The 27,152-nt window shown below is 37.9% G+C and overlaps 1 protein-coding gene across 6 annotated transcripts in view; it reads left to right on the forward strand.

Annotated features, from left to right (window-relative positions):
• myo6a (myosin VIa) overlaps window positions 1–27,152 on the forward strand; it is a 185,631-nt gene that overhangs the window by 42,032 nt on the left and 116,447 nt on the right. For all 6 annotated transcript variants that reach the window (XM_049590924.1, XM_049590925.1, XM_049590926.1 and 3 more), the window contains exons 10-11: window positions 6,730–6,810; window positions 17,372–17,552. In XM_049590924.1, the coding sequence (XP_049446881.1) occupies window positions 6,730–6,810; window positions 17,372–17,552 (262 nt within the window). The remainder of the gene's footprint in view (window positions 1–6,729; window positions 6,811–17,371; window positions 17,553–27,152) is intronic.

Raw genomic sequence — 27,152 nt, forward strand, 5'->3', positions numbered from 1 at the left:
GACAGAATTATTACCTATATTGTAACTTTATTTATAAAAAAAGTGGCAGCACCGAAGTGATAAGTAACGATAAATAATGTTGGCCAGTAGGCATAAATACAAATTCTTTTGAGTAAATTCGTCATAGACTCATAGACTCTCTTGGCAACAAGTGGAGCTTTTAAATCATTCTAACTCCCTCTAACGCTAACTTCAACAGGAAGTAAATCAAATAAATTGAAGAAATAATATTTTATTGTCTTAGCTTTGTCAGCAAGAACCCTCTCTGTGTCTCCACTCCCACTGATGAAATTAGAAGTCCATGCAGATTTAAAAATGCAAATCAGGACGTTATGAGGGCCTTTTAAATTTCTCTGTGTGCCTTTGGGGAATCTTTTTAAAGAGAATCGGGAATTACAGAGAGTGTGCCATCAGTCTCTGAGTATTCTGGAGAGGAGACAAAAAAGCCAAGTCAAGTCAGTTTCATTTATATAGCCCCATATCCAGAATCACTTATTTGCCTCAAGTGACGCCCTCTGTCCCTAGACGCTCTTCATAAAAATATATAAGATATATGTACAAACAGGCTGACTTCAGCAGCAGGTGTTGGTGAGAATGCTTTCATCTGTAAGTGTGAATAACTGCCTTGAGATATTTAATTTATGTTTGTATTTTCAGAGAAACATTCATTTTTTTTACACACTTGATGGAGAGCAGATGTTCTACAACATCTGGACTCTCCACACGAGACAGTCATGTCTGATAAGAGATGTGACGTCACAAAGCCTGTCTGGGTTGTTGTATTGTTGAACTGGCAAGTTCAAGTCGTCTTGATGTGCGCTAAACATGTTGGTAACTGGACCTGACCTTTGACCTCCCAGTGGAGAAGAGAAGGAAACACTCATAGTGCTTCCTATTTCATGTGAAAACATTTTCAAACAAGGAAGGAAAGTATTTAAAGGGGAAACTATCACACTCATTTCGGGTACATACTTGTATTTTGGGTTTCTACTAGCATGTTTACATACTTTAATGCACACTAAACACACTGCATTTGTCCTCATACAGACCGTGCTGGAACACCTGTATTCACCCTCCGTGGTCTTTAAGCTCCCCTGTAGAAAAAGCCCAGTCTGCACTGATTAGTCAGCGTTAGGGGTCTCCCATATCTCAGTGTCTATGCACAGTCATTGCAGCCAGGGGAATGACTGTACCAGAGTATAGCAGCACTGTCTATTGTGAATAAAAGTAAATAAAACACAACTGGACATCTTTCATCAGGAATATGATCTGAAATAAACAACATTGGCAATGGCTTCCTGAAGTTAGCATGTAGTAACAGTGTACTTTTGAGTTTTAGCACTCTAGTTTTTGGATTTGGGAGAGTTGTTAATGTTTACAAACACTTTTGGACTGTCTTCGAACATAGAAATAAAATGTATGAGTGTTAAAAATGAGTGTAGTTCCCCTTAAAGTATTTCTGAGTCAAAATTAATCTTAACATTCAGCCGGACAGCTTGCACCAGCATCTCCTTTAAAAGTCCAAGATTTTGTACCCATGAATTCTAAAAACAGATCTGTGGAATAACAGTCCAAACCCGATGTGACACCTGATCCAAAAGGAATTGGAGGACAGTCAGAACTGGTCCCCAGATAGATATGGACAGACTGAAATGAGAGAAAATGGCAGCATGACGCTCCACCAGTTTTTCACCAGTTCAGTCATTTCTTGCCACACCATACTTTTAGTCCTCATCAGGAAACATCTTTTCTCCTGTGATGATGAACGTGTGATCAGAGCTGCTGGAGAGTCTACTTAGAGTCACGGGGATATTAGACATATTGACATGCAAATGCAGGACATTATCCAGTGCTATTAGACTGAATAAATCTGGGCTCGGCCTGTTCACGTCCCAGTTCACGTCTCTGTTACTGCGAACTAAGGGGATTTGTGAGGACCTGTATATCATATATATATTTATATATATATATATATATATATATATATATACATATACACACACACAATATATACCTGTATATCATTTATTTATATATATATAGATTATTGTGAGCTATTTGCACACACATGTTCCAAGAAAAGTTAAAACGCTTATACGTATACATTAAGGGAGGCTGGAGTGGGAACCGATGAAACACTGACACCATGAGACAGCAGAGGGCAGCACTGAGCCGTCACTGAGCCCAGCTGTCTTTGGCACCAGATCTTCATTAAAGCTAGAGCCCATCTGGCTGTCACACTGTACTGTGTTTATTAGTCATTGATTGTGGTAAAAGAGGAGAGGAGGATCAAATGGCCGCATTTACCATCAGGTTTGTTTCCCCGTTATACATAAATTGTTCACCCCTAGATACAAACAAAGAATTGTCCAGTAATGGCTGCAATGAAAGTGGGTAATGCACAGATAATGGCTCTTACAGTTCTGCTGTTATGTTGCTCAAATAAAAGAAGTATTGATCTTTAGACATTTTGCCTGTCAGCTTCAGACCTCTTAAATGTAATATGTTGACATGCTCTGAGCAAACAGCAAAGTTTACACTTTAGAGTACAAAAACTAGATTCTTTCTTTTGAACAGACTGACATCCAATAAACTGTAAATTCTTTTGCTAGATAAATTCAGATTGATGCAGGTAACTGTGAAGGGAGATTTAGGGGAAGTACAGAAGTCAGACACAAAAAAGTGTATATATTAATGCACGAGTGGGAATATATTTTTTTTAAAAAAGGCAGGAAAATGAAATTAAATATCAAAATAATGGTTGTAACTGTGATAAATATAAAAAACAACAACAAATCCAGACACCAGATGCTACTTAAAAGCCTCTTTTCTTCTTTAGAACAAAAATAGATAAGTAGAAATAATACAAAAGAAATATTCATTGTTATAAAATTAAATGTTATTAAAAAAAAGAAAATTGATGCCACCCTTCTGTCTTAACAATAAATATGAAGGTATATATTAAAGCCAACAGCTGGTGAGCTTAGCTTAGCATAAAGACTGGAAATGAGAAAACAGGCTCTGTTCTCTGTAATTATGTGTGGTTTATAGTTAGCTGTTCAATTATAATTTTGGTGAGGTCTATTTAGATTGAGGGATTATTTTACAGAACAAATCTCTGAAATTCAACCACTGATTATAAACTTAACACAGCTAACAAAACTCTAATAGAAATCACTGATAACTAATTAGTGCAATATAACTTTTACAAGGAAACTTCCAGAAAATTATTAGAACTTTATGGACCCCTAAAATAAAGTTTTAGTGTTTTTCCCAACAAGACTATGAATCTGAAAACTTTTTCAAAGTGCTCCTTAGGCTGCTGGGAATAAAATTCTGCCAAAGAAATACTGAAATTGAATCCAATATTTACTCTGTTTCTAACTTTGCTTTGTTCTCCACCAACTCCTGAGAAAAAAATCTGTCTCTTCAGCTGCTAAATGTTGAAAAAACAAAACAAAACAAAAAAACAAACAAACTCTGAGCTTAAAGAATCTTAAAAAGCTCAGTAGAGCTGCAGAGTTGTTGATAATTCTGTGTGGGTTCAACACCTCACATATTGCACATAGCCATTTCATCCATTGTTGATGTAAAGATACTTGTACAGCTTTAACTGTGGAATGTAAAACTCCTCAGTTGTACCCTCAGTCCTGCACATGCCAACTGCTGGCATCTCTGAGGAGACCAGCTTGCTATGAAAATAATAATATATGGCATGCTGTGACTACATCAAGAGCCTGTCAATAAAGGGTGTGAAAAAACATCCTTGGACTAAAGAGTTAAAAGAAAGAGAATCACATAAACTAGAAATGATGATGTGTATCAGTGCAATAATGAGTACATTAGAGGGAAAAGACAAAATAAAAAGCAATAACTTAGTAGCCGTAATATCAAAAATAAACAAAAAAAACAGTTGTTTCCCTGTGCATCTTTTTCTTATTTGACCTCAGGCTAAAATCAGATCCTAAACAGACTTTGTCTTTGCTTCTCAGAAAAGAGCTGAGTCATACTCGCCTCCACTTCTTTTGGAGGAGAATAAAAAAGCATTTTTTGAGAAGGCTCTTTTTGACAGAGTCATCCCTTTATTGGCAGCATCTCAATTCAATAGTCTGTTCTCACCTGCGTCATTGTCAGGCCTTAAAGTGCCGACGCTTGCTCTGCAGGGCTCTGCCAGTGTCCCCCTGCAACTTATTACACCTCCCACAGTCAGTTCAACGGCTTTTAATAGCTTCATATATCTACAGTTTTCCCTGCTGGTGGGGGAAAGTGAAAAAAGATCCAGCAAGTTCTCTTAGAAGAGCAGTAGAAGATCGAGCTCAGCGTCTGTGATTAACTCTTAAAGTTTTGTTTAGGCAAGAGGGAGGGGTAAGGGGCGTTCAGGTTTGTTCAGGGCATTTTCTTAAATTGTCTTTGGTGATTCACACAGTCCAGATAAGACATTAAAAATGATGCAACTAACACAGAAATGGTGGAAGAACCACTCAGTTTCTTTACAGGAGTAAAAGTATAAATACCATAATGGAAACCGTAATCAAAGTAAATCCTCTGTTCAAACTAGGACACAGGGAGAAGGACTGAAGGAACTTAATTGGTAAAGAAATAAGGCAGGACAAAAATGAGTGCAAAACTAAGGCAGGAAAGAGGATCAGAAAGCAGGAAAAGCAGGACATTACTACATAAATATGGAAAGATAGAGGCCAGGAAGGAACGAAAACAAGGCATGAAAGAAGGAGAAGAAGTAAGGGCATAAGGCACAAATATAATGAGATGGAAGAAACATGGTTGAGTCAGTTAGTCCTAATGTGAGCAACAAAACTTATGGTTTCAGAAAACACTCCAGTATTACGCAAACTAGACCGGAAAGATGAGGATATGGCAACAAGGTTCTGCCACATCGCTGAGTAAAAGTTTCAGTTTCATCTGCATTTAATTGCAGAAATTTATTTGCTGTCCAGTTTTTTATTGCCTTTAATCAGTTGTGTAGTACTGAGAGGTTGTGAAGCTCATCAGGTTTAAATGAAAAATACAACTTGATGTCATCGGCGTACTGACGATTGGAGATGTTGGTGGCAGCATGTCTATGGAGAATAACTTGAGCCCCCAAGGCCAATCCCTGGGGACACCACATGGCAAAGCAGCAGTGTCCAACACAAGTTCACTTACAGACACTGACAAAGTCATATCTGTGAGAAAAGACGAGAACCACCCTAATGCAGTCTCAGAAATATCCATCAGGTGATTTAGCCTGTGGATTAGAAGGAAAGATGCAAAGAAATTAGGCAGGACTTAAAGAATTGAAGAGGGAATGAAATAATGGCGTAAAAGAGTGCAGAATGAGTTAAGGAAACAATCAAGGGCAGACGGACATAAGTGAGGAAGCTGATATGGTAATATTAGAAAGAAGAAAGTATGAAATGAGAGAAAGAAGAAGGGGAAGAATGGAGGAAAGAAGTCAGGATATAGGAAACAAATATACAGAGAAGAAAATTATAATTTACAGAAATAAAAAAACATGAAAGAACAGAACAGACTTGGGAATAAACAGAATAAAGGAAAGAAGTGAGGATGTAAGGAGTTGAAAAGAAAGCATGACAGGAGGAAACAAATATAGAAAGAGGACTGAAGGAAGGAAGGAGGCAAAGAAAGGTGACATAAGGAAGATAGATAGCAAAGAAAAGAATGAAAGAGGACAGGAAAGAAGTAAACTAGCATTGGAAAAAGGACATCTAGAAGTATGAATAGTCTGAAAGAAAAGATGAAAAACAAAGGAACAAAGATTGAGGGATTTAAAGAAGTAAAGAAATGCAAAAAGGATTATGTATATATTGAAGAAATGAAAGATGGCCTAAAAGGTTGAAAGAAAAGAACAAACAAGGACGGATGAAAGTGACACTTTAAGAGCTTATCTCAGATTAAATGTAATTCCGACCATCACACAAATGTCGAGATAAAAATACCATATTTTGAAAACCTGAGGTGAGAGAAGTACTCAAGTATTCAGTAAACAACCTCAGCCTTCAGTAGTCCACTTCTGTGTCGAGGAGAGTGTGTAGGAGCCTTCGGGAGTAAGAGTTAGATTGAACAAGTGTTTTGCAGACGAGGAAAACAAGAGGAACAAAATGGAGAATGTGTCCCATCTGCGATCCTTTGAAGAGACGGAGAGTAGAACCAGCGTAAAGTCCTCCCTGTGGCTTCTCCCGTAATGAAACCTGTTGTTTATGTCAGTCTGATCGGGCCAGAAGGACTCCCCCTCTCCAAACAAGATAAGCTCCAATCTCTCATTTCCCTCCTCTCCAAATACACCTGGGAAGTTTGTTACCCCATTCCTCTGCATATATGTACAGCAGGGGAGGCCAGCTGGTGAAAATCCATTAAAACGGGTACAGAATCAATTACGGAGGGGATGGGATTGCTTTTTGTGCAAATGCTAATTTAATTATTGAAATGAATTCTGAACAATTGAGACCAACAGAAAAGTGGAGAGATTCTTCGTATGCCAGACATGCATTTATACAAGAGAAAAGATGTCAAGTCACCCAAGGAAACTTGTTTTGAGATCAAAAACTTTCAGATTTCTCACACACAAACTCCACGAGACATCCTTACCTGGCTTACCTGTAATTTTTACAGTTTTCGACTTGCCTCAGTGTACTTCAAAGTGCTTGTGTGACTCATTGCTTTGTTCTCGTAAGTTTTGCTTATTTTCCTCTCTTTCTGTTTGTGTTGCAGTACCTGAACAGAGGATGCACTCGCTTCTTTGCCTCCAAAGACACAGACAAACAGATCCTGCAGAATCGCAAGAGCCCAGAGGTACAGTACATAATTACTTTATTATAATTTTATGAATCATATTTCATAGAAGAAACAGATGAAGGATAAAATAAATTCCATAGACCAAAATATCAGAGACGGAGTGGACTGTACAGGTTTTAAAACTTTGTCATATGTACAGTATTTCTGTATAGGAACCAGATCTAGTTGACTGACAAAGGGTACTGATAGAATAGATGTAGTTAATTTTTTTATGCTCATCATTTTATGCCATTTACTCATTTCCAGGTTCACACTTGTATTTTGGGTTTCTACAAGTTTAATTTTGAAAAAACACTTTATTTTCCCCATACTGTCATACACTTGTCTAAGACACTCTGTTGTAGTGCCTGTCTCTTCAAGCCTCCCTTCCCAAAAAGCCCAGTCTTCTGTGATTGCTCAGCATTTCCAGGTCTTTTGTATTGATATCTCTGTACTGCCATTGCTGCCACGGAATGACTGTAACAGATTATTGCGCCACTTTCTACCTTAAAAATATCCCCAATAAAACCCCCGAAACCAAAATCTTCACAGGAATATGATCTGAAATTGCGGAGAAATAAAGCAACTGAATTTGCATGTTTCCTTGATGTTAGCATGTAGCTACATGTAGCAGTGCACTTGAATGACTAACAGCACTTTCTGCCGTGAAAAATTTACAACGTATGATCAAAAACTGATCTGAAACTGGGGAGAAATTAACAACATCGGTACCAAGATTACATGTGTCCCTGATGTTAGCATGTAGCTTTAAGTAGCAGTGTAGGCTAGGTCATGTTAACACTTGCAGTAGTAGGCCTGGAGTAAATGACCATATAAAGAAATCCATGATGAACTGAGGTCAGCGAGTCTCGAAAGTAAAAAATAAAACCCATTTGAAATATTCAGGATGGTCTGAAGCTTGAGAAAGAAAGAATGATTATTAAATCTTAGTTTACCGTTCCTAAGTTAACTACCTTTCTTCAGCTTTTGTTTCTACACACAAACACTAATATGCATATCAGCTCAAGTAATAGGCAAAGCAATAATAGCCAAAAGATTTCTACTCGAGGAAGCTGCCAGCCACGCGACATTAGCTGCTGTGGAAATTAGATTTGGACTGACAGGAGTGCGATGATTAGCTGAGCTGGTAAAATGCAGAACCATTTGCTGAGTATTCAGACCTCAGCCAGGATATGTATTCATTGTTATTTATGTGGAAGAGTTGTTCATAGATGGTGTTGTTGCAAACTAAGGCTCTTTATTATGGCTGCTAAAGGGCACTTAATATTCAATGTCTTTGCTCAGTTAAAGCAATATATTTAGATATACTCATTTATACAGCACTTTAGGGTTTCCACCAATAATTATGTTATTTTCTGATAAGTGTTATCATTTTTTTATATAATTTGATGATAAAAATGTTTGTAAAATGTGACAAAATAGAGAAAAATGCACATCAAATATTTCTAGATCCCAAGTTGTCTTTAAATATCTGACTAGCAGCCTGAAACCCAACAAATCAACAGAGTTTGCAATTATATAAAACAGAGAAAAGCAGTAATTTCTCACTGTTGAGAAGCTGGAGCCATTGTCAGTTTAAACCTTGATGTAAAACATGTTGACTTTCTCAATAATGAGATTATTGAGCAGAATACAAATAAAAGTCACCAGTTCAAAGATGCCCCTCTATTAAAAGTGCTGATGGTCTTTGACTGAACTCAAGTGGCCGAGCATGCTCACAGAGAGTTTAGACTTCATTAAGAACAGAGCATTTTTTATAATGATTAAGTTTTTATTCTTATATTGTAGAAGAAGAATACCATCTTACCCAGGGCTGGGCTACATTTTCAGGCTAAATGACAACACACAATATACGTATGTTTGTATTTTCTATAGAGTGGACCAATCATTCAGCTGTAAGTCAAAGCCACATACGAGATTTTACCTACACTTAAATTAAAACAGATTGTGTTCAAAACAAAACGCAAAGACAGGGCTTATAATCAGTTGCAATATATTTAAATGAAAAATGATTTAAACTAAAAAGCAGGGCTATAAGTTAACTTTTTCTGGCACATAGCACAGGTGACACAGAGGTTTAAAGATTTGCAGCAGAGGGCACAAAATAGTTGCATGAATATAAAAGCATCAAGTAAGTCCATTGTAGTTATGAGTCAAATTCTGTGTTGATGGCAGTTTATTTCAAATGTATATAGTAATAAAAAATGCGGGCATCGTTTTAAATATCCTTACTTTACAGAGGGTGTACTTTATTGACATATTATGTACACTGTGTGGACAGAGAGAGAGACTTTACAAGTTACATCAGTATGTGTGACCTGCCATCTCACTGTCACTCGATAGACTACAACAGTGGTTCTCCATCAAATTAAATAGATATAAATAATATTGTCTTATCCTATTTCTTTCCTTAAATATATCAATGTACCCTAAAAAGTCGATATACCGCCCAGCCCTAATCTTACCTCACTAAACTCAAACTTTTTGTCTTGTGAGTGCAGATGTTAAATCCACTTCTTGAACTTTCAAGTGTTTTTTACTTTTCTACTGTTTGTGTCCCTCTGTGCTTCATTCTCAATCTTAGTTACAAGCTCATGCAAACTAAGAGCGGAGAAAGCGAGACCTGTCGTAGCCCTGTGGGCCGTAACAAAGGAAACAATCGCTCTGCAAACTCCATTAGAGCCTCCTTAAACCTTACTCAGCAGATTCAATTTAGATTTACTGCCTCTAGCTCTCGTTTTCTGCTCACAGTTTTTCTTTTGCTGTGCAGGATGGTTTGCACCTCTGATTTACACCCCGTCAACTCCTCTGTTTTTTTCACTGCTCACTTTATCTGTTAATCCCTTTCATACTTATCGTCCTTCTCTCTTTCACACCCTCATGCTGTTTGCTCAGCAGCATCCTCCTCTCATCTCCCCTGCACAATTAATTTGTCAGGTGTGATTCTGATTATTGTTTCTGTCTTAGTCTTTGGCAACTTAGTGTAGTCCCTCAACTAGCAAATGAATTTTTTCCCTTTGTAAGGAAATATAAATGTTTGCGTGTGTTTCGACGAGTCCTCACTGACAAATGAATCCAAATTGAGCCTATTTCTTGTTGGCTGACACCAGTTAATTTATTCTCCCAAGAGTAGCAACATGATTTGAAGCCAGAAATAAGCAAGATTATACTGTAATTGAGAGACCTGCTTGTGACCTCAAGTCTGCTGTGTTAATTACACCCAATATTACAGCAGTTCTCGGTGGAAAAGACAACATACTGATGATTTAGCTATTACTAAAGGTCATGGGGTCACTTCTATCTACAGGGTTCAACCACAAAAAAATTTGTGGCAGTCAGACTTAAAGTTCTAGAGATTTCTCATCACTGACTGACCACAAATATGTAAATTACAATCGTGTATATAGATGAAACATTTTATGGACTCACTGTGTGTATTAGTCGACAGTGGTGGAAAGTAGGTATATTTACTCAGGTACAGCAATTAAGCTCAATTTTAAGATAATTGTACTTTATTAGAGTCATTTTATGAGTCTTTGTATTTCCACTAAACTACATTTTAGAAGCAAATTTAGTACTTTTAACTCTACTATATTTATTTAACAGCTTAGCTACTGTACAGATTCAGATTATTAATGCAAAATATAAATCAACCAATAAATCATGATGTAATATTAAAGGTCAAACCACCCAGCAGTATATAAAGTAATTAAAATGAGCTCCACCATACCAGCTGCAACATTAGAGTGATGAACACATTAATGCATCAGTAATTATAATCCAGTAACATAATATATATGATTCTAAAATGGGCCATTCTGCATAATGAGTACTATTAATTTGGCACTTAAATTATATTTTGATGCTAATACCTTTTTACTTGTAACAGAGTAATGCTACACTGTGGTACTTGAACATTTTACTCAAGTAAATGTTGTGAGTACTTCTTCCACCTCTCTTAGCAGGTGTTACAATGTAAATTAAGACTGTACCAACCACTTTTGGAAAGTGAATTACAGTCTTTACCACAGAAATATCAGACACTATAGACTGCAGATTCTTTCATGCACAGTTTGTTTAAGAAGCTTTTGCCCTTTTAACCCCACAGTTCATTGCACTAGAAATTGGAAAACTGGGGCACATGCAGTAACTTTGGTTTGCAGATGGTGACGAAGGACTATATGCTCGCGGATTGTTTTTATTAGAGCTTGTTCCCTACTTGACCTGATTTGCAACAATTTGTTGGCAAATAAAATGAAAACTCATGCTCTGACCTCAAGCAACTGAGGTGGAAAACCCAGACAATAAAGCCTTTGCAAAGCTACCTTTGAGTATATGTGTGCAATTATGATGTTACAACCACATTAAAGAAACTTAACTCAACAACAGAAGGCCCTCTAAGATATTTCACTTGTGTTGTTATGTTTCTAGCCTGCTTATATAATGTCATGATTTTGAGAATAAATTCAGATGCTTATTTTCAAACAGCAAACATTTTAATTAGCAGCCTGGCTGAGAGCCTTAGCGCAGCACAAAGACATCTAATGCACCGCATTAATAAGAAAACCTCATCATGTGAAATGAGCTCCTTCCTTTGCCTTCAGCCTTTGATTAATTATGCACAAGTATTCCATTACAGCGGCTGTATATGGCATTCCCTGCAGTGCAGCATTATTAATTATTATAACCATTAAGAGGAACATGGACAAGAAATGGGTGCTGAAGATGGCAGATAAATGGAAGAATATTCTGCTGAGACTCATAAATCCAATCATATAGATTCATAATTAAATTCTTCACTTTGTCTGAAACAGAGAATTCAAACTGTAATTTTGTTGTTTGTAGACAATAACAAACTAAAGCCACCATGAGTACAAACATCACACAATATGTGGGAGAAAAAAGTTGCTTGACAAAAATCATCTTAACTCCAGGTAGTTGCATATATAGTGACATCGCATTACCTAACAACTTTTTCTTCCTCCTTTTGTTTTTGACACACAGATGACAAGAAATGTGACATAATGTAACATGTCAGTTTTTCCTACTTGATTTTTCACCACAAACGTTTATACATCAAATACATATAGGATATAATATATAAGAATATGTTTGCCATTAACAGTTACTAACAAACTTTTAGACAAGCATTAAAACACTTGATAGACAGAAAAATAAAAATGGATTAAGTAACACAAAAATAATCTTTGCTGAAGGTATTTCCATAAGAACTTATGTAATGTAATGCAACACAATGCAAGGTAACAGTGATGTATATGTGTTACATAATGTATGGCAACTTTAAGTTATTTAATGCATCACAAAGGAACATATTTTTCTCAGATGATTTGCTGCCCTCTTACAGTTAACACATAACATATTGTAACATAATCTAATGTAGGGCTGGGTAATATATTAATATTTCATCAATTATTGAGACTAAATATCACCTCAGATATTGAATATCCTAATATTGTGCCTTTTCCTGGTTTTAAAGGCTGCATTACAGTAAAGTGATGTAATTATTTGAACACAAGCTGTTCTATTATTTGCCTTTACCCACTTAGTCATTATATCCACATTACTGATGATTATTTATCAAAAATAGTATTGTGTAAATATTTTGTGAACGCACCAATAGTCAAAAGTGAATACTGATATCAAGGTATTTGGTCAACAATATTGTGATATTTGATTTTCTACATATTGCCCAGTCCTGATCTAATGTAATCTAGAGTAATGTAATGCATTATAACATAAAATACATAATGTAATCTAACATAACACAATATGTTCCTTACTTGATTTGTCATTAATCAAATTAAAGACAAACTATAACAGTTACAGCTGGGCTCTGTGAATATGCTTGTGATTCCCCTCAAATATATCTGTGGGGTTTCTGAAGACAGTATCACAGTTTTTCAACACTATGAAAATGCTGTTTCCTATTTTTCATGACTCATTATATCACAAGTGGGCCAACAGCTGTGATTGTGACTTAAAAACACACTGTACAGCAGCCTCTCACTGGTGGAGTGAGTCTGAAAAGAAACGGTCAAGCAAAAAGCTGAAATATGCTTTTAATTGAGGTCATAGCTATAAAGTTTAAGGAGCGGATTTCACCCTGATGGCTCAGAAAATTAAAATGGGAGTAGGGAGAGAACAGTTTAGTGGCCTTTTCACAGGCCAGTTATCTTTGAGAGTCTTGATGAAGTGAAGATATAAACTGCAGAGCTACCTGGAGGTGTTCAGCAGCAACAACTTTAAATATTTTTTTTATTTCCTTTGTTTTTTAGAAATTGTGTTTTTGGAATAAGTTAAGTACTAACTGCATTACAAGCTTATTGCCTTAAAGTCAGTTTGACTTGTAACAGACAGATCATTTAGTTGTTTTAAATGTAAATATATATGAGGTCTTAATTTCAACATTGATATATTTGGTATGTGAGATTTATTTAATGTACTTAACAGCAATAATCTGGTGCTTTACAGTCTATAAGAAATGTCTACCTAATCTTTTTTGACTGTGACTCCTTAATATACTAGTCCTCTTTTCTACACTCATTTGTTGCAGTAAAATAGGCCTATTGTAAATAAACCAAACTCCTTTTACACTAACTTATAATAGTACTGTAGCAACAGCCATATTGGATTCTGACTTCAGGGGGCGTTCCAGTTGAAATTTCCGACTGGGAACTCGGAAATTCTGACTTCCCAGTATGAATGGAAAGCACCACAAATACATGTAATGACAGTTTCTTGGTAAGGAAACAACAACCAAGTTTTAAATGAAAATGAAAAGTTAGACAAGCTCCCCTTTCTTATTTCATTACAACAGCGTTAGAGGTGAAAGTGTCAAACTGTGAAGACATTCAGAAAGGCAACAAAGAAGTTGAAAGAAATAACAGTAATGAGGCCTTTTTGGAAAACTAAAAACAAAGAAATAGCAAACAGCGTGCAGGACACCAGCAACAAATTGATCCCATATCCTTTGTTCTACTCACTGCAGGCCTGGGCACCACTGTTGCACCACCTGATGGTGTTTGAATGGGACTCTTGTTTTGTACCAAGGAAGCACACAAACAGTTGACTCTAACTTTTGTCCTGGGAAATGGCCTTAGAAAAGTATGGTTAAGTAAAATCCTTTTTGCTTTATTTCCCAAGTTGGCAGAGACTCCTGTGAAATAGCTTTTGCAAACAACCCTCAGCTCTCTGTCTTAACTTGTACTGGGACAGCTCAGATAATATCCAGTAAAATCCAGGATCAGAGAGAAGTACCTAACATTCACTTTGAAATAACCTCAGATTTGGGGAAGATTAAACTTTAAGAAAATAGATTTGTGGATTTGGAGCTTCACATATAGGACAAAAGGTGGTGTTCCCGCCTGGTGCTTCAGGTGATTTAAAACAACCACACAAAAGGATTATTTGCATAGTCGCAGGTGGTCTTTGTTGTAATCACTGATAAATGATGTGCTGTATGTGTCCTCACTGCTCCGTCTCGTGTCACACAGGATGACAAGGTGATTCGGTGCTCTTCTGCCCTGTTTCTAAGGGACTCTTTTTCATCTTGATACTGATGTGGATGTTGGGCAGCCTTACCGCTGCGTTCACATCCTCTCTGAGTGTCTGGGTTTTTTATAATGCATGCTGATTTTTATCTTTCTTTCACCTCTGGAGTGCTTTGTATGGTTTCTTACTTTCCTCAGCTGTGTAGAAAATGTAGAGCGTTTCAATCGAACTGAAATCTCTTAGGATTGCTTTTGTGTATCTCAGAATGTCACAGTGCAGCAGTATATGTACCCCAACCTCTTGTGTCCACTACCTGTTTTGTTGTAGCCTATCAGACAATCGACCAGTTTCAAAAGTACAGCAGACACAAAACTCTGATTTAATATTTGAAAAGTCCTCATGTATTGATGTTTACATTTTATTTTTTTGGAAATGGTTTCTTCACAAAACATGTTTATAAGCTCAAGATCCAGTTTATTGGTAATTCTGTATTAGTGACCACTAGATCAGTACTTGTACAACATTTCAGTATGCAGAAGGCAGTTGTTGTTTTTAATTTATAAGGATTTTTTGCTGCCTCAGAGGACTGAACAAGTTTTAGTGTTTATGTAGGGTGAAATAACACATTATTCTGTAAACTCAACTAATTACAGAACAGTTCCGCCTACACCTCCACAGCCAAATATTCTCATTTACATTTGTCGTTATAGCAATAGAAATGCTTAGACATCTTAATCTGCATCTGTGATCAGCATCAACATCAACATGCATATTTTGCTAGACAATAATGCAATACTGATGTATATTTTTTTAACTGAAGCACATTACTTCATAAGCAACTAGCAAAAATTTTGAAAAATGCTGCATTAAAGATGCATTCTATATTTTTGTCCACTGGGGGGCAGAAAAACGTCAGGACAAACAGTTTTTATTTTTTGGCCTATGGCCTAAACTTTCTACCAGATTTCATTAAGATCTTTTTGGGAAGTTTAAATACGCAGCTAGCAAAAGAGCTAACAAAAACATAAATTCCTTGATCAGAGTAATGATGCACTGAAGTGTTCGACAGAGTGAAACACAGAAACAAAACAAAGACTCAACAATACAACTAAAACCTGCATGTTGGTCATTGCACAGGCACAGCTTAAACTTTAAGGTTAGGGATTCACAAAAAAAAAAAATCTAGAGTAAATTTAATGTGTACAACAGAGGCTTTGTTTATATGAAAATTAATCAGGATACCAGGAACCTGAATTTGCGCAAACCCAACAGTAAACCAGACACAGATCCTACCTGTAAGCATTTCTTCAGAGATGAGTCATGGTGTCTAATGTGAATCTTAACTTATAGCTTATGGGTTGCATTCGTAAATAATCACTCCGAGTGTCTGGGTGCCATCTGGCACAAGCTGGACCATAATTTCAGTGCACTGTTAGAATATACATATCGTCGGATATTCGGAGCACCACACTCTCAGAGAGGCCGAGCATACTCTTGGCACTTAATCTGAGCAGATGGAGCAGAAAGGTGGCAAGCACAGTGAATGTGCCTAAGTTACCCATTTGTTAACTCACGTAGAAATTCAATGATCAGCAATGTGTTTTAGTGTAGAGTCTCAGATTGGATTAACAAATGCACCAATGGGCGTTAGCTAAAACCAGTTCCAATGCAAGGACTTACTTTACTTTTATAAGTGAATAAAAAGACTACAAAAAGTTATCTTGTTAGTGTCTCATTCTGTCAAAAGAGGACACAACAAGGCAGATATTATTGTCTCTTTATTATCTGTGTTAATGTAAAATTATAGATATTTAAATCCCTACATGCATTTTTTTGGCTATGGCCACTTGCAATTTCACTAAGTCCCCTGAAACATCACAAAGTGTGCCTGTGGGTCAGTGTGCTCTTTGATATAATTCACCTTCAGTCCAGACCATGTTTTGTTGAAATATGAGGTGCTGCTGGCTGTCCCCACTTACCCATAAATCCTTGCTCTTTGTTGACTGTTTCAAATCCTAATCCCTAAATTTAAAAAAAGAAAAAAAAGTACAGTTTTCCTGACAGGTTTTCATGTGTCTCAGTCCAGTTTATCTGAATTTAAATGGCATTTATTCATAATTCATCTTCTCCTCATGTAAACCTAAATAATATATGTATTTTACAGAGTGTTTTTTAGAGCTGTTAACTTGGTGGCCACAACACAGATTCACCAGAACTTTGGTCTGCAGCCAAAGTTACCTACTTGCTGTTGATTTACTTTATTCGACTTGAAAACGCTAATTGAAAATCCAATGAGAACCAAATTAAATAGTGGAATCAACTAAGCAGAAGAATTCACTTTCTACTTAATTCAATCACAGGGGACACGGAGTGGATGGCATCTAGTTTAGCCTGCGGATATCATCAGACTGTGACATTCATGAGTGGGTTATTCAAGTGTGCGTGCGTGTATGTGTGCGTGTGCGTGCGTGTGTGTGTGTGTGTGTGTGTGTGTGTGTTTCCTACTTCACTATCTTTGCCTTCTCTCTGCTACAAATTTAGATTTTTCATGCACTGCTTACTCTGCTCTTTAGAGTTCCTCTGTGCAGTATATTCAATGAAAAATAGCTATACGTGCCCAGTATTTGTTGTTCTGAGTTACTGCAGAAAAACAATTACAGTGCAGTCAGAGATTAGTTTAAGATAAAATGAAATTATTCTTATGGATAGTCAGACACTAAAGGTCAGTCTGATTTCTGATATACTTCATTTTTTTAATGGCAGTTTAACAAAGCAGCACTTTTCTTTCTTTAAATAACACAAACATATTTCATATTGACCCATTTGCCACAGAAAAAAGGAAGTGCACAAAGAGAACAGGTAGAGAGAGGGAAGGATGAAAGTAAAGTTGAATAGTCAGAATAAATGCAAATAGGCTGAAAGCTGGTAAAAAAGGTAAATTGGTATGTTAGAGGAAAGGAAGCTAAATAAGTAGGTGATGTAATGAATGAAGGTAGAAGGAAGAGGCTGTCAGCGGTCACTAACTGTCTGGTGTGTTGTTTCTCAGCACCTGAAGTCGGGCCCTCTGAAGGACCCGCTGCTGGACGACCACGGAGACTTCACCAGGATGTCTGTGGCGATGAAGAAGATCGGCCTGGACGACACGGAGAAGCTAGACCTGTTCAGGGTGGTGGCCGGCGTGCTGCACCTCGGCAATATCGACTTTGAGGAGGCTGGAAGCACTTCAGGTGAGCTGCAGTGACACATCTGTAAAAACATACATGATGGTCAAAGGCCCAGCTGTGAAGAAGTAATCTGATCCGATTTCAGCAATTGGCTTGGATCAAATCTTGAAAATGGGCTGTTCAAAAGAAAAAAGGATTGTGAAACAGGATTAGATCACATAATCCAGTCTTGGGTTTATTCTGCATCAGATCTACAGTATGTGTTGTTCAAAACTGTTAAATCAGATTGGGATTCTGATTTAACAAATCAGGAGGTCCATGTCATTGGTCCGACAGCCCATTGGTCCGACATCCCATTAGTCCGATGGTCCGCGGTGGTGAACGGCTCCCGGTGGGCGTATTTCGACCTTGACGGTGCGCCGCGACCGGCTCTGGGTCAGCTGGGAAAGGCTTGAGGCGAAGCAGGCTCACGGCTTATGTGTTTGTCACTTTCTTTTTCATTTTAACCCACAGCATGATCTTTTCCTGACCCTAACCAAGTGTTTTTTTGTGCCTAAACCTAACCAGACCTTAACCACAGGGCATCATGATGATTTCGCAACAACAGGACTTCGGAACAATGGGTTTAATATGGTCAGAACAATGGGATGTCGGACCAATGGGCTGTCACACCAATGGGCAGTTCCCCAAATTAGGAGGGTCCTGATCCCAGCAGAAGGGTGAATTACAGGAACAAAATTGAATAAAACTTTAAATTACGCAAATATACATACATATATTCCTATTTTGTATTTGATTTGTTTAACCATTATGGTGATAAAGTAGACATTAGGCTATAAGCCTTTCAGTACAGTAAAGTTAAAAAGAAAGGATTTTGTCCCCCATAAAATAATTCACCAAATAGCCACATCTTACAAAAAATATTTAAAGTTACATTTTCAAAGTTCTCCGTTTCGTTGTTAATGGCAGCACCTGTGGTGATAAACAGTGTGTGTGTTGGCAGACGAGGCTTGAAACCAGGCTGGTGAATTTATTCATATCAGCACGTTTAATGAGTTCTGCACCTGGCGAGATAAAAGGGTTACCACAGCATGTATGTCTGTTTCAGTGTGTGTAAATGTTGACACAGACACCAAGTTAACAGATATTTTTTTAATTGAAAATGTTTGAGATTATCAGTTTATATGAAGAGACAGAAAACAGCATTAGAGATGCTGTTGTTAGAAACTGCTTTCAACTGTGTCATTGTTATTAATACAAAGTGATGAATAAAAGTTAAACTTAAAGATACTTAAAATGACCTTACGCTGGCTATTTTACCTGTTGTTCTTTATATAGCTTGTAGCCTATATTGTGATATCAAATTCTATTTAGAGCACTGGTTATCTAAAATGAGTAATGTTGAAAAGTTAGCGTATGCTCATAAAACTGTCCGTATTATATCCTACGAATCAGAACCCCACGAATTACGATATGACCATAGCATATAGTTACGTAAATAGTGTAAGGATAAGGAGGTCAGGTTTAGGCAAGTAAAATTATTTTAAGTTAGGTTTAGGAAAAGAAACATGGTGAGGACGTATCTTACAATGTCCACCTGAAGTCCACATGGTTTCAAAAACACAACTCCACGGAAGATGTCCAGATTTTAGTGACCTATCCATGGACGCATTACTTTTTGCTGGAAAACATATGAACTGTTGTGAGAACAGCCTCTGAAAAGTTTGTATCTGCTTCAAGGTGATCCAATCCAATGTTGCTTTGTAAACTGGCACAACAATAAAATTCTGATCCAGCATCTAGCATCTTGAATCTGTCCCGATAGCCTTTTTAAATGATGAATACAGACTACAACTGCCTGCTGGTATAGCATGTTATTTCCTATCACACAGATGCAAAACGAGTTCGCTTGTGGGTTGTTGGTCTTTGTGGTGTGTTCACGTGAAACTTTTTGGCAGAGACACAGGCAACGCAACAGTCACCCTTTGTCACCACTAAAGTAGTTCTTTGATGTCGGTTTGGTGTGTCTGGACGTTAACAAAATGCAAACTGCTCATTCTGACAAGGACACAGGACCTCAAAGGCATCATTAGAGGCTTTTGTTAGAGTATATTGAAGAGTTCAGAAGTGAAGATGTTACTGGTTAATGTACTGTGACATGTTCATCATCACATTCATGCAACCGTTTTAATGACTCTGTGGAATGAAACTCAGCCTCCTGAGTCATGTGAACCAGTGGCAGGAAACTGGTTCAAGGCTATGCTCATAGTTAGATATTAGTTCATTTACTCTTAACTTGTTTCAACATCCACAAAGGTAAACTGCAGAAAAGCAAGAGCATCTCATATAGTTTAATCCACAGGGATGGGAATCGAACCCTAAATGGCCGGGATGACAGTTTACTGAGTTCATCTGTGTGACTTTAGTGTAAAGCTGTGGCTTCCTTTTGATCAGCCAGTGTGACTGAAAGTATATTACATACAGAAGGTCATTTATACTAGCTGAAGAAAGGGGAAAATGGGATCAGTTCCTCAAGGTGACATTTACAGTGAAATGATTCCTTGGTTATTTTGTGATTTTACACTTGAGTCTGGATGTTTTAATTCACAGACACAAGTGTGACTGACTTGTGTGCATGTACATTTGAAGAAACAGCAGATGTAGAAGAGTTTAACTTGTGGTTCTTTAATGAGAATGTCCTACTTAGTAATTATCTTTGTGATGGTCCTTTAAAAAGAATAGCCAAAATATCATGTTGTATGTATGATGTAATATCAGGTGGTATATTATCATTTTTTAACTCTCAAATATGAGTATCAGCCCTGAATAGCCACTTTGTTCGTGCTCAATTTAAATAGCAGATCATTTATTCATTCTTTGTTTTTCTTTTATATCAATGTGTAGCTAGTTCCCAGTAGTGTTACTTATGCCCGGGCCACACTGCCTGCGTGAGCAGCACTGCTCAGGCAAGGCCAAGGCTGCTGCTAAGCTGTGGAACATCTAGAGAATAGGGGTCTGGCCTATTTTTTCTGAATGATGTGCATAATTTTCAGCAAAAGGTAGGCAGTGAAAATAGTCTTCTGATGATCATAATGACATTGTACCATCTTTCAAAGTTTAATGTCTAGATCACTTAAAGACATGAAAAAATATAAATATTTATTTTTAACTCAACACTCCCTGTTTCTTTTTTAAAATAAAAGCCCTCTGACAACATTTCAATGGACAGAATAAAATATTTGCATTGTTGTTGACAATGCAGTGGCTTACATGGCTCCATACATGACTGGAGTACCGTCTTTTATTCTGGAAATACACAGCAGCAGCAGGCAGCTCTGCAGCAGTGCCTAGCAGCAACCCTGTCTGTATGAACACCGCAAGCATGCGAGCCACAGTAGTTCAGCCAGGTAGCTACCATTCACTCGTGCATTACAGTATGTATTTAAATCTGAACATTCAAATTCTGGTTGAAGTATTAATGTTTTAGCGTCAGTGGTATTTTCCCAGTCTCTTCTAAAAAATGTTTTTCTACATGACCTGACAGAGATTTCTGCATGATGACGTGACTTCAAATAAACCCCAGACACTCTGGATCTGAAAATGACACAATAACACAAACAAACTAACTGATCGAGGCAGTGGTAGACCAGCAGCTCCTCTGTTCTGCGAGGTAAAATTACTGTTTTTGCAGTAAAGCAGTTTAAATATAATAATAATGATATAAATATAACACAGCATACACTCAAACTTATACTGATTATTTTTACGTGGCGGGAATACATTTTGTTGCTGCCGCCATCTACAGCAGTACATTGCGTAGCTTTCATTGCGGTACTCCTGTCTGCTTCTCCAAACTCGGGGCGATCTGACCGCCATCTGCTGTGGGTAATACACTAACTTTTAATACGAATCTAATACAACCCTGCTTCAGAAAACCCAAACTAACCCTTTGAGTTGTTATCATAATGAGTGCTCTAAACTACGTCACTGCTTTTTACTAAAGGCTGAGTGGACTTCCATTTAAAAAACCTGGAAAAGAACGCAGATGGAGTTGACCTCTCGTCTAATAATTTTCAATAATATCTTGTTTTCTAAATTTCTCTGCAAGCACACTTATAATTTCAAAACTTGTTTTAAGTAATGTGCATTTTACGTTGATCATGAAACATCTGTCCATGTAAAATTCCTTTTTGGTAAAAGGTTTATTAATTTGTACTTACCCTGTGAAATAAACAATAAGTAAATAAAATTTACACCAGATACACTGATCCCACCTGATCAGGTTAATATAAACCTTCACCCACTGTGTTGTTTGAACTCAGACCATAGGTTAAATGGAGAGGAGAGTTTATCATCAGAGTTTTCAGCCTGCAGAGTTCTGTGATTGCTCCGTGTCAGAAACCATCCATCTCACTGGCTTCTTGACTCTGGACCAGTTTGGCTCCTAACAGGCAGATGCCATTTTGATCTCATCGACTCTGCACTTTGATTGATCGCTGTAATATTCAGCCTCCATCTTCTTCTCAGATCAGTCTCACTGTGGTCAATGACAAATGCTTTTATAATATGTGGCATTCGTGCGCCTCGTCAGCCTTTGTTTTTCATTTGTAATTAATGCTCTAAGGAATCATTACAGGCAGCTCATGACTCACATATCTTGAAAATATTTTCATTAATTGCATAATTACAAATGTCATACAATAATTATCCGAGCTGTCTTTTCAAGTATTATATTCTCTACATTTCAAGTGGCATATTGCAGCACGGTTGTCTCAGACGCTCCACCCCATCTCACGCCTCATTTTCTACAGCGGCTCAGACTAAAACCTCCAGGGAGGCTCAGTTTTCATGAACATCGACTGATGCTTTGAACTTCAGCAGAGAAGTTCCTCAGCTCTCGGTTCCTCCCAGTCGTTTTCTCCCTCCGCAGGGAAGAAGAGGATACACAGCGGGGTGCCTATTAAATGGACTGGTTCTCACAGCAGGTGGCTATCATGAAGCGTGTTTTACAGCAAGTGAGAAGAGTGTGTTCAGTCAGAGGAGGCAGTCATCCAGTGTTTGAGGCGGGCTTGGCTTACAGTTTGGATAGAGGTCTCTGGAGGGTGTGATTTAGGGAGCGCTTAAAGAATATTTATTTATTCATTTATTTTTGGCTAGAACATCTTTTCTTAGTTTGTAAAAATAAGTCAAATAAGTTGAGATCACAAACCAAGATAAGCCCATTTAACGACAATTGTATAGAGCAGAGACTTGAAAATACAGACCTTCTATAAATAGCTGCCTTTCGAAGAATGTCACAGCTCTGATGGCTGGACTCATCAGAAACACTGACCTGTGACAGAGAATCAGTGCACAGTAGGAGACGTGATCAGAAAGTGTAGACAGGGCTCCAGGCAGCCCACAGAAAGAGAAATAAGAAGGGGACGATCTAGAAACACCTGAAATCGGATCCAAGAAAGACTCCCAAGACTGCAGATGTTTGCAGAGAGCTGTCAGTGACTCTAGGAGGACTGAAATTACTTACTACACATTTATGATTTGTGTCTTTTTTTTTTTTTTTTTAGATATTTTTCAGGGCATTTTTAGCCTTTAATGGATAGGACAGACAAGTGTGAAGGGGGGAGAGAGAGAGAGAGAGAGAGGGAGGGAGGGAGTGACATGCAGCAAAGGGCCGCAGGCTGGAGTCGAACCCGGGCCACTGCAGCAACAGCCTTATACATAGGGCGCCTGCTCTACCACGTCCCAGGGACTGTTTTCTAACAACCAGCTCATTCTGCTGTGATCTAACAGGTTTGTCCTCTTTACATATTGTGACTTGTATAGTGAATTTAAAGAAGACTAAGTTATAATAAGGATCTGCTTTGTTAAAAAATGAGGAATGCCCAGGGTATTTGTAGTCATATAGTTTCTAATAGAAGAATTCCTTAAATAACAGGAAGATACAAAGGTCTGGAAAGGAATGAAAAAGTTTTGTAATTTCTGTAATGACAGTGGCCTGATGGATGAATATCACATTTTGTTTGAATGTTAAGACGTGCATTTTTGAGAATCGGAGGAAGTACTTGCAAAAATACTTTAACCACCTGTTGATTTGTCAACTTATATTTTTACTGCAGGCAGATAAACCAAGGACAATATGTAAAGTAAGTGCTTTTTTGAATAATGTTCTGGAAAAAGTCCTCACAAGACACATTTTATTAATATATGTTTATGTTTTCAGGTACTGTAAAACTCCAGAAAAGCCTAGTTAGCAGATTACTAATTGAACACAATTTTTACAGTATCTTATACTTTACATCAGTGGTCAGTATTGAGTTCAAATATGGGCCAGTTTTTATACATCCGTGCCAGTGATGAGTGTGGCCAGAAGCATTGTGTTTTCAGGTTGTCCACCCAAAGTCAAGGTCCTTGTGACTTTGCATCCATCTCATTCTCGTGAAAGCGATATCTCAGAAACACCTTGAGGGAATTTCTTCAAATTTGCCACAAATGTCCTGGACCTTGACTCAAGAATGAGCTAATTCAAATATGGTGGCCAGAGGTCTAAGGTCACTGTAACATGTTTTTGGGCATAACTCAAGAATTAATACAGTAATTATGACAAAAATTCACACAGATGTCCAACAGGATAAAATAATGAAGTGGGGATACTTTATATCCTAAAGGTCAAAGGTCAGCTCCACTGTGACATCAAAATGTTCGTCAAAAACACTTTTCTGGCCATTACTCAACATCATATCTCAGGAACAGAAGGGGAGACATTTGGTCAGATACTGAATTGGTGACACTAATCCTGGGTGTCCACCTTGAAACTGTGCTGATTGTATAGATCTTCTGGGCTGCTGGGGGGGAAGATATGTGTGGAGCACCCATGTTTTCATAGACATTGATGTTAAATGTAACTGCAGCTTGACTGTTGCATGGAAGCATACAACTGCGAGGTGGTAACTCTAGTTAACATTCATATTCATATTCATATTAGTTAGTGAGGGTTAATGTAAACCTGTTCTGTGTTGCACTGCAAGACTGGAGATGTAATTGATTGATTGGTTTTCCTCACACGATAAACAGTGGCCTCCTTCATTTGTGGTTGAATGAAAGTACTGTTGTTGACACAAATGCCAGATGCTTAAAAGGCACCCCCATCCCTTCCTGGGGCAGGTACAACAAGCTGTTGTTTCTTCCCACAGAATCCTCACAGAAGGGGCTCTGTTATTGACATGATGACGAAGCTCTTTGACAAGAAATACAAAGTTAATAACAGTGACTTCACACAGAGGCTCTGGCTTAGGCATCCCTGAGCCTGGGCCCCAGGTGCTGGGAGAGGTCATTGAAGATGCTCAGCTTACTTATAGTGAGTGTTCAAACCAAAGGCATCAAATAAACATGTTCTAGATGTCTAACTATAGAATTTATATGCTGAGTTCAGAGTGTTTGAATAAAGCTTGTCTGCACAGCAGGTATTTGTAATGATCGACCAACTGATGGTTTTCCAGGGTTGAAAAGGTTTGTAAAAAGACACTTTACTTTCTGCCCCCATATCCTGTCCCAGAAGCGTCATCTGGCTCAGCAGAATATTTTTTGACAACTCAGTTCTTTGAACATTATGAACAGATTAATTAGCAGATTCATCTCTGCATGTGTTCTGTGCATTGCAGCATTTTGGATATTATAAACTCCTACTGTCTCAGCAAACTGACGACTCAGAGGTCAAACTGATCTGAATGTACTTGTATTGGTTCATTGTCAAAATTGTCGGTGTCCTCTCATAAATCTGTGGACCTTTGGCACATGAAGGACAGTGCTGACAGTCAGAGCTCAATTTATTTTAGAGTAAACTGAGGAATCTGAGAGGAGGCTGGAAGTAATGAAGCTTAATTAAGTGGGAATTAGGTCTGAGTGCTTGGCTCCATTCTAATGTGTACTTGGAGCACAGGGTCCACATGCAGTCCAGACACTGATTTGATATTAGCCGAGTTTCCAGGAGCTATTGATTGTGACATTGATCAGAGACATTCCTCTAATGCTGTGATGTGTTGATACCAACAAGCACAAGATTTATAGGCACAAAGCTGTTCATGTAGGCCATCTTATTGATATACATCACACATATACTCCTATAGTGTTTAGGATTGTAGTAATGTAAGTGTGAGCTCAGTTAGTTTATCAGAATCTGATAAATTAGTACTGCATGTTAGCATGTAACTGGAGTTTGTTATAGTTATGGCACAGCTATAGTCACCTGCAATTATTAGAAAGCTAGTGTTGATGTGTTCTTGTCTTTTCTTAAAGTAGAAAATGGTAAAATTGAACAAACAAACAACAAAAAATCTCTAATGTCATCTCTTACCATGTTTAACTAAAACCCTGAAGACGACATGATAAAATTCCACATTTAAAAAAAAAAGCTCCTTTCACCTTGCTGTTTGAATAGAGTTCCCTCCAGCCCACCCAGTTCCTTGTGTCCTCTGTTCATCTCTCCCTGGACCTGCATAGTTCACAGCACGTGGGTGTTCCTCTCACCGGCTCCATACTTAATGAGTGCTATGCATTGCCCTCACCTTTTAAGAAGTGCGCAGGTAGGCCTGGTTTGTCAATTTGTCATCATGGAAGTGCATGTTGTTGCAGAAATGCGGGGGATTTAAAGGATTACTTCATTCATATTTTACACCCACTTGATCCTTTTGGCACGTTGTAAGAGCTTTGCTGCAGTATAGATGAGAGAGACGACCTGGTCAGGTCACCACTCCATCAGAGACACTTCATACCTGAGAACAGTTTCTGTGACCTACTTGACTTGTATGTTTATTGAATATGTTGGCAGACGGTGCTGGAAATATCACCTCCACCCAGAAAGGGCAGAAATAAAACTCAAAGACATTTTCTGCTGTTTGATCACACTGCTAACTAAATATCAGGTGACATCAGTTCATCGTTACTAAATCCCAGAGGACATTTAAAGACTTTTCAAAAAACCTAACTTAATATGATTTTGATTTTGCCTGTTTGAACTTCCATCTTTTCAAGGAGTTCAGATTTGTCCCAATGGCTGTATATAAAGATGGACGTGGTGACAGCTTCCCAAAAGTGAAGCCAAAACATCTTGATAGCTCCGTGATGACTGGCTGCAGTATAGGTCATAAACCACGCCGCCTCCATGTTAGCGAATGGGACCTGGGCCAAACTGAAAAATCAAAATACTTGTCAAATAAATACTTCCCAAAGGTGGTTTCTGTCATTTTAGGTCGTTCATATCCCGGTGCTGTTTGTCCAATGCTCGTTTTTCTGATAAGTTTAATTTTCAGTTATGTGATGCTATAAAAAGGGGGTTTGACATCGTGATTGACAGCTGTGTGCACCAATTGGTGTGTTCGCCATCAGTGACGCTGCTCACGATTGGGTAGGACAGGTCTATGGGCAGGAACTTGATACCATGGCTCCACTTCCTGACTGCTACTGTGCAGAATCTGGCTCTGAATGTCTTCACAAGTGCAAGATGGCAGCAGCTGTATCAGTGGTATTTTGGCTTCATTATTGTATAGTCGGAGGAAGTACAGTGGAGACGCAATCTTTATACACAGTCTTTGATCTGTCCACATTCTTTCAAGGGTCAGCAAATTTCTGCAAACTTTCCAAAGGAAGTTAAAAAAATATCAGTTTTTC

This window comes from Epinephelus fuscoguttatus, linkage group LG11 (assembly GCF_011397635.1).
Source record: "Epinephelus fuscoguttatus linkage group LG11, E.fuscoguttatus.final_Chr_v1".
Taxonomy (NCBI): domain Eukaryota; kingdom Metazoa; phylum Chordata; class Actinopteri; order Perciformes; family Serranidae; genus Epinephelus; species Epinephelus fuscoguttatus.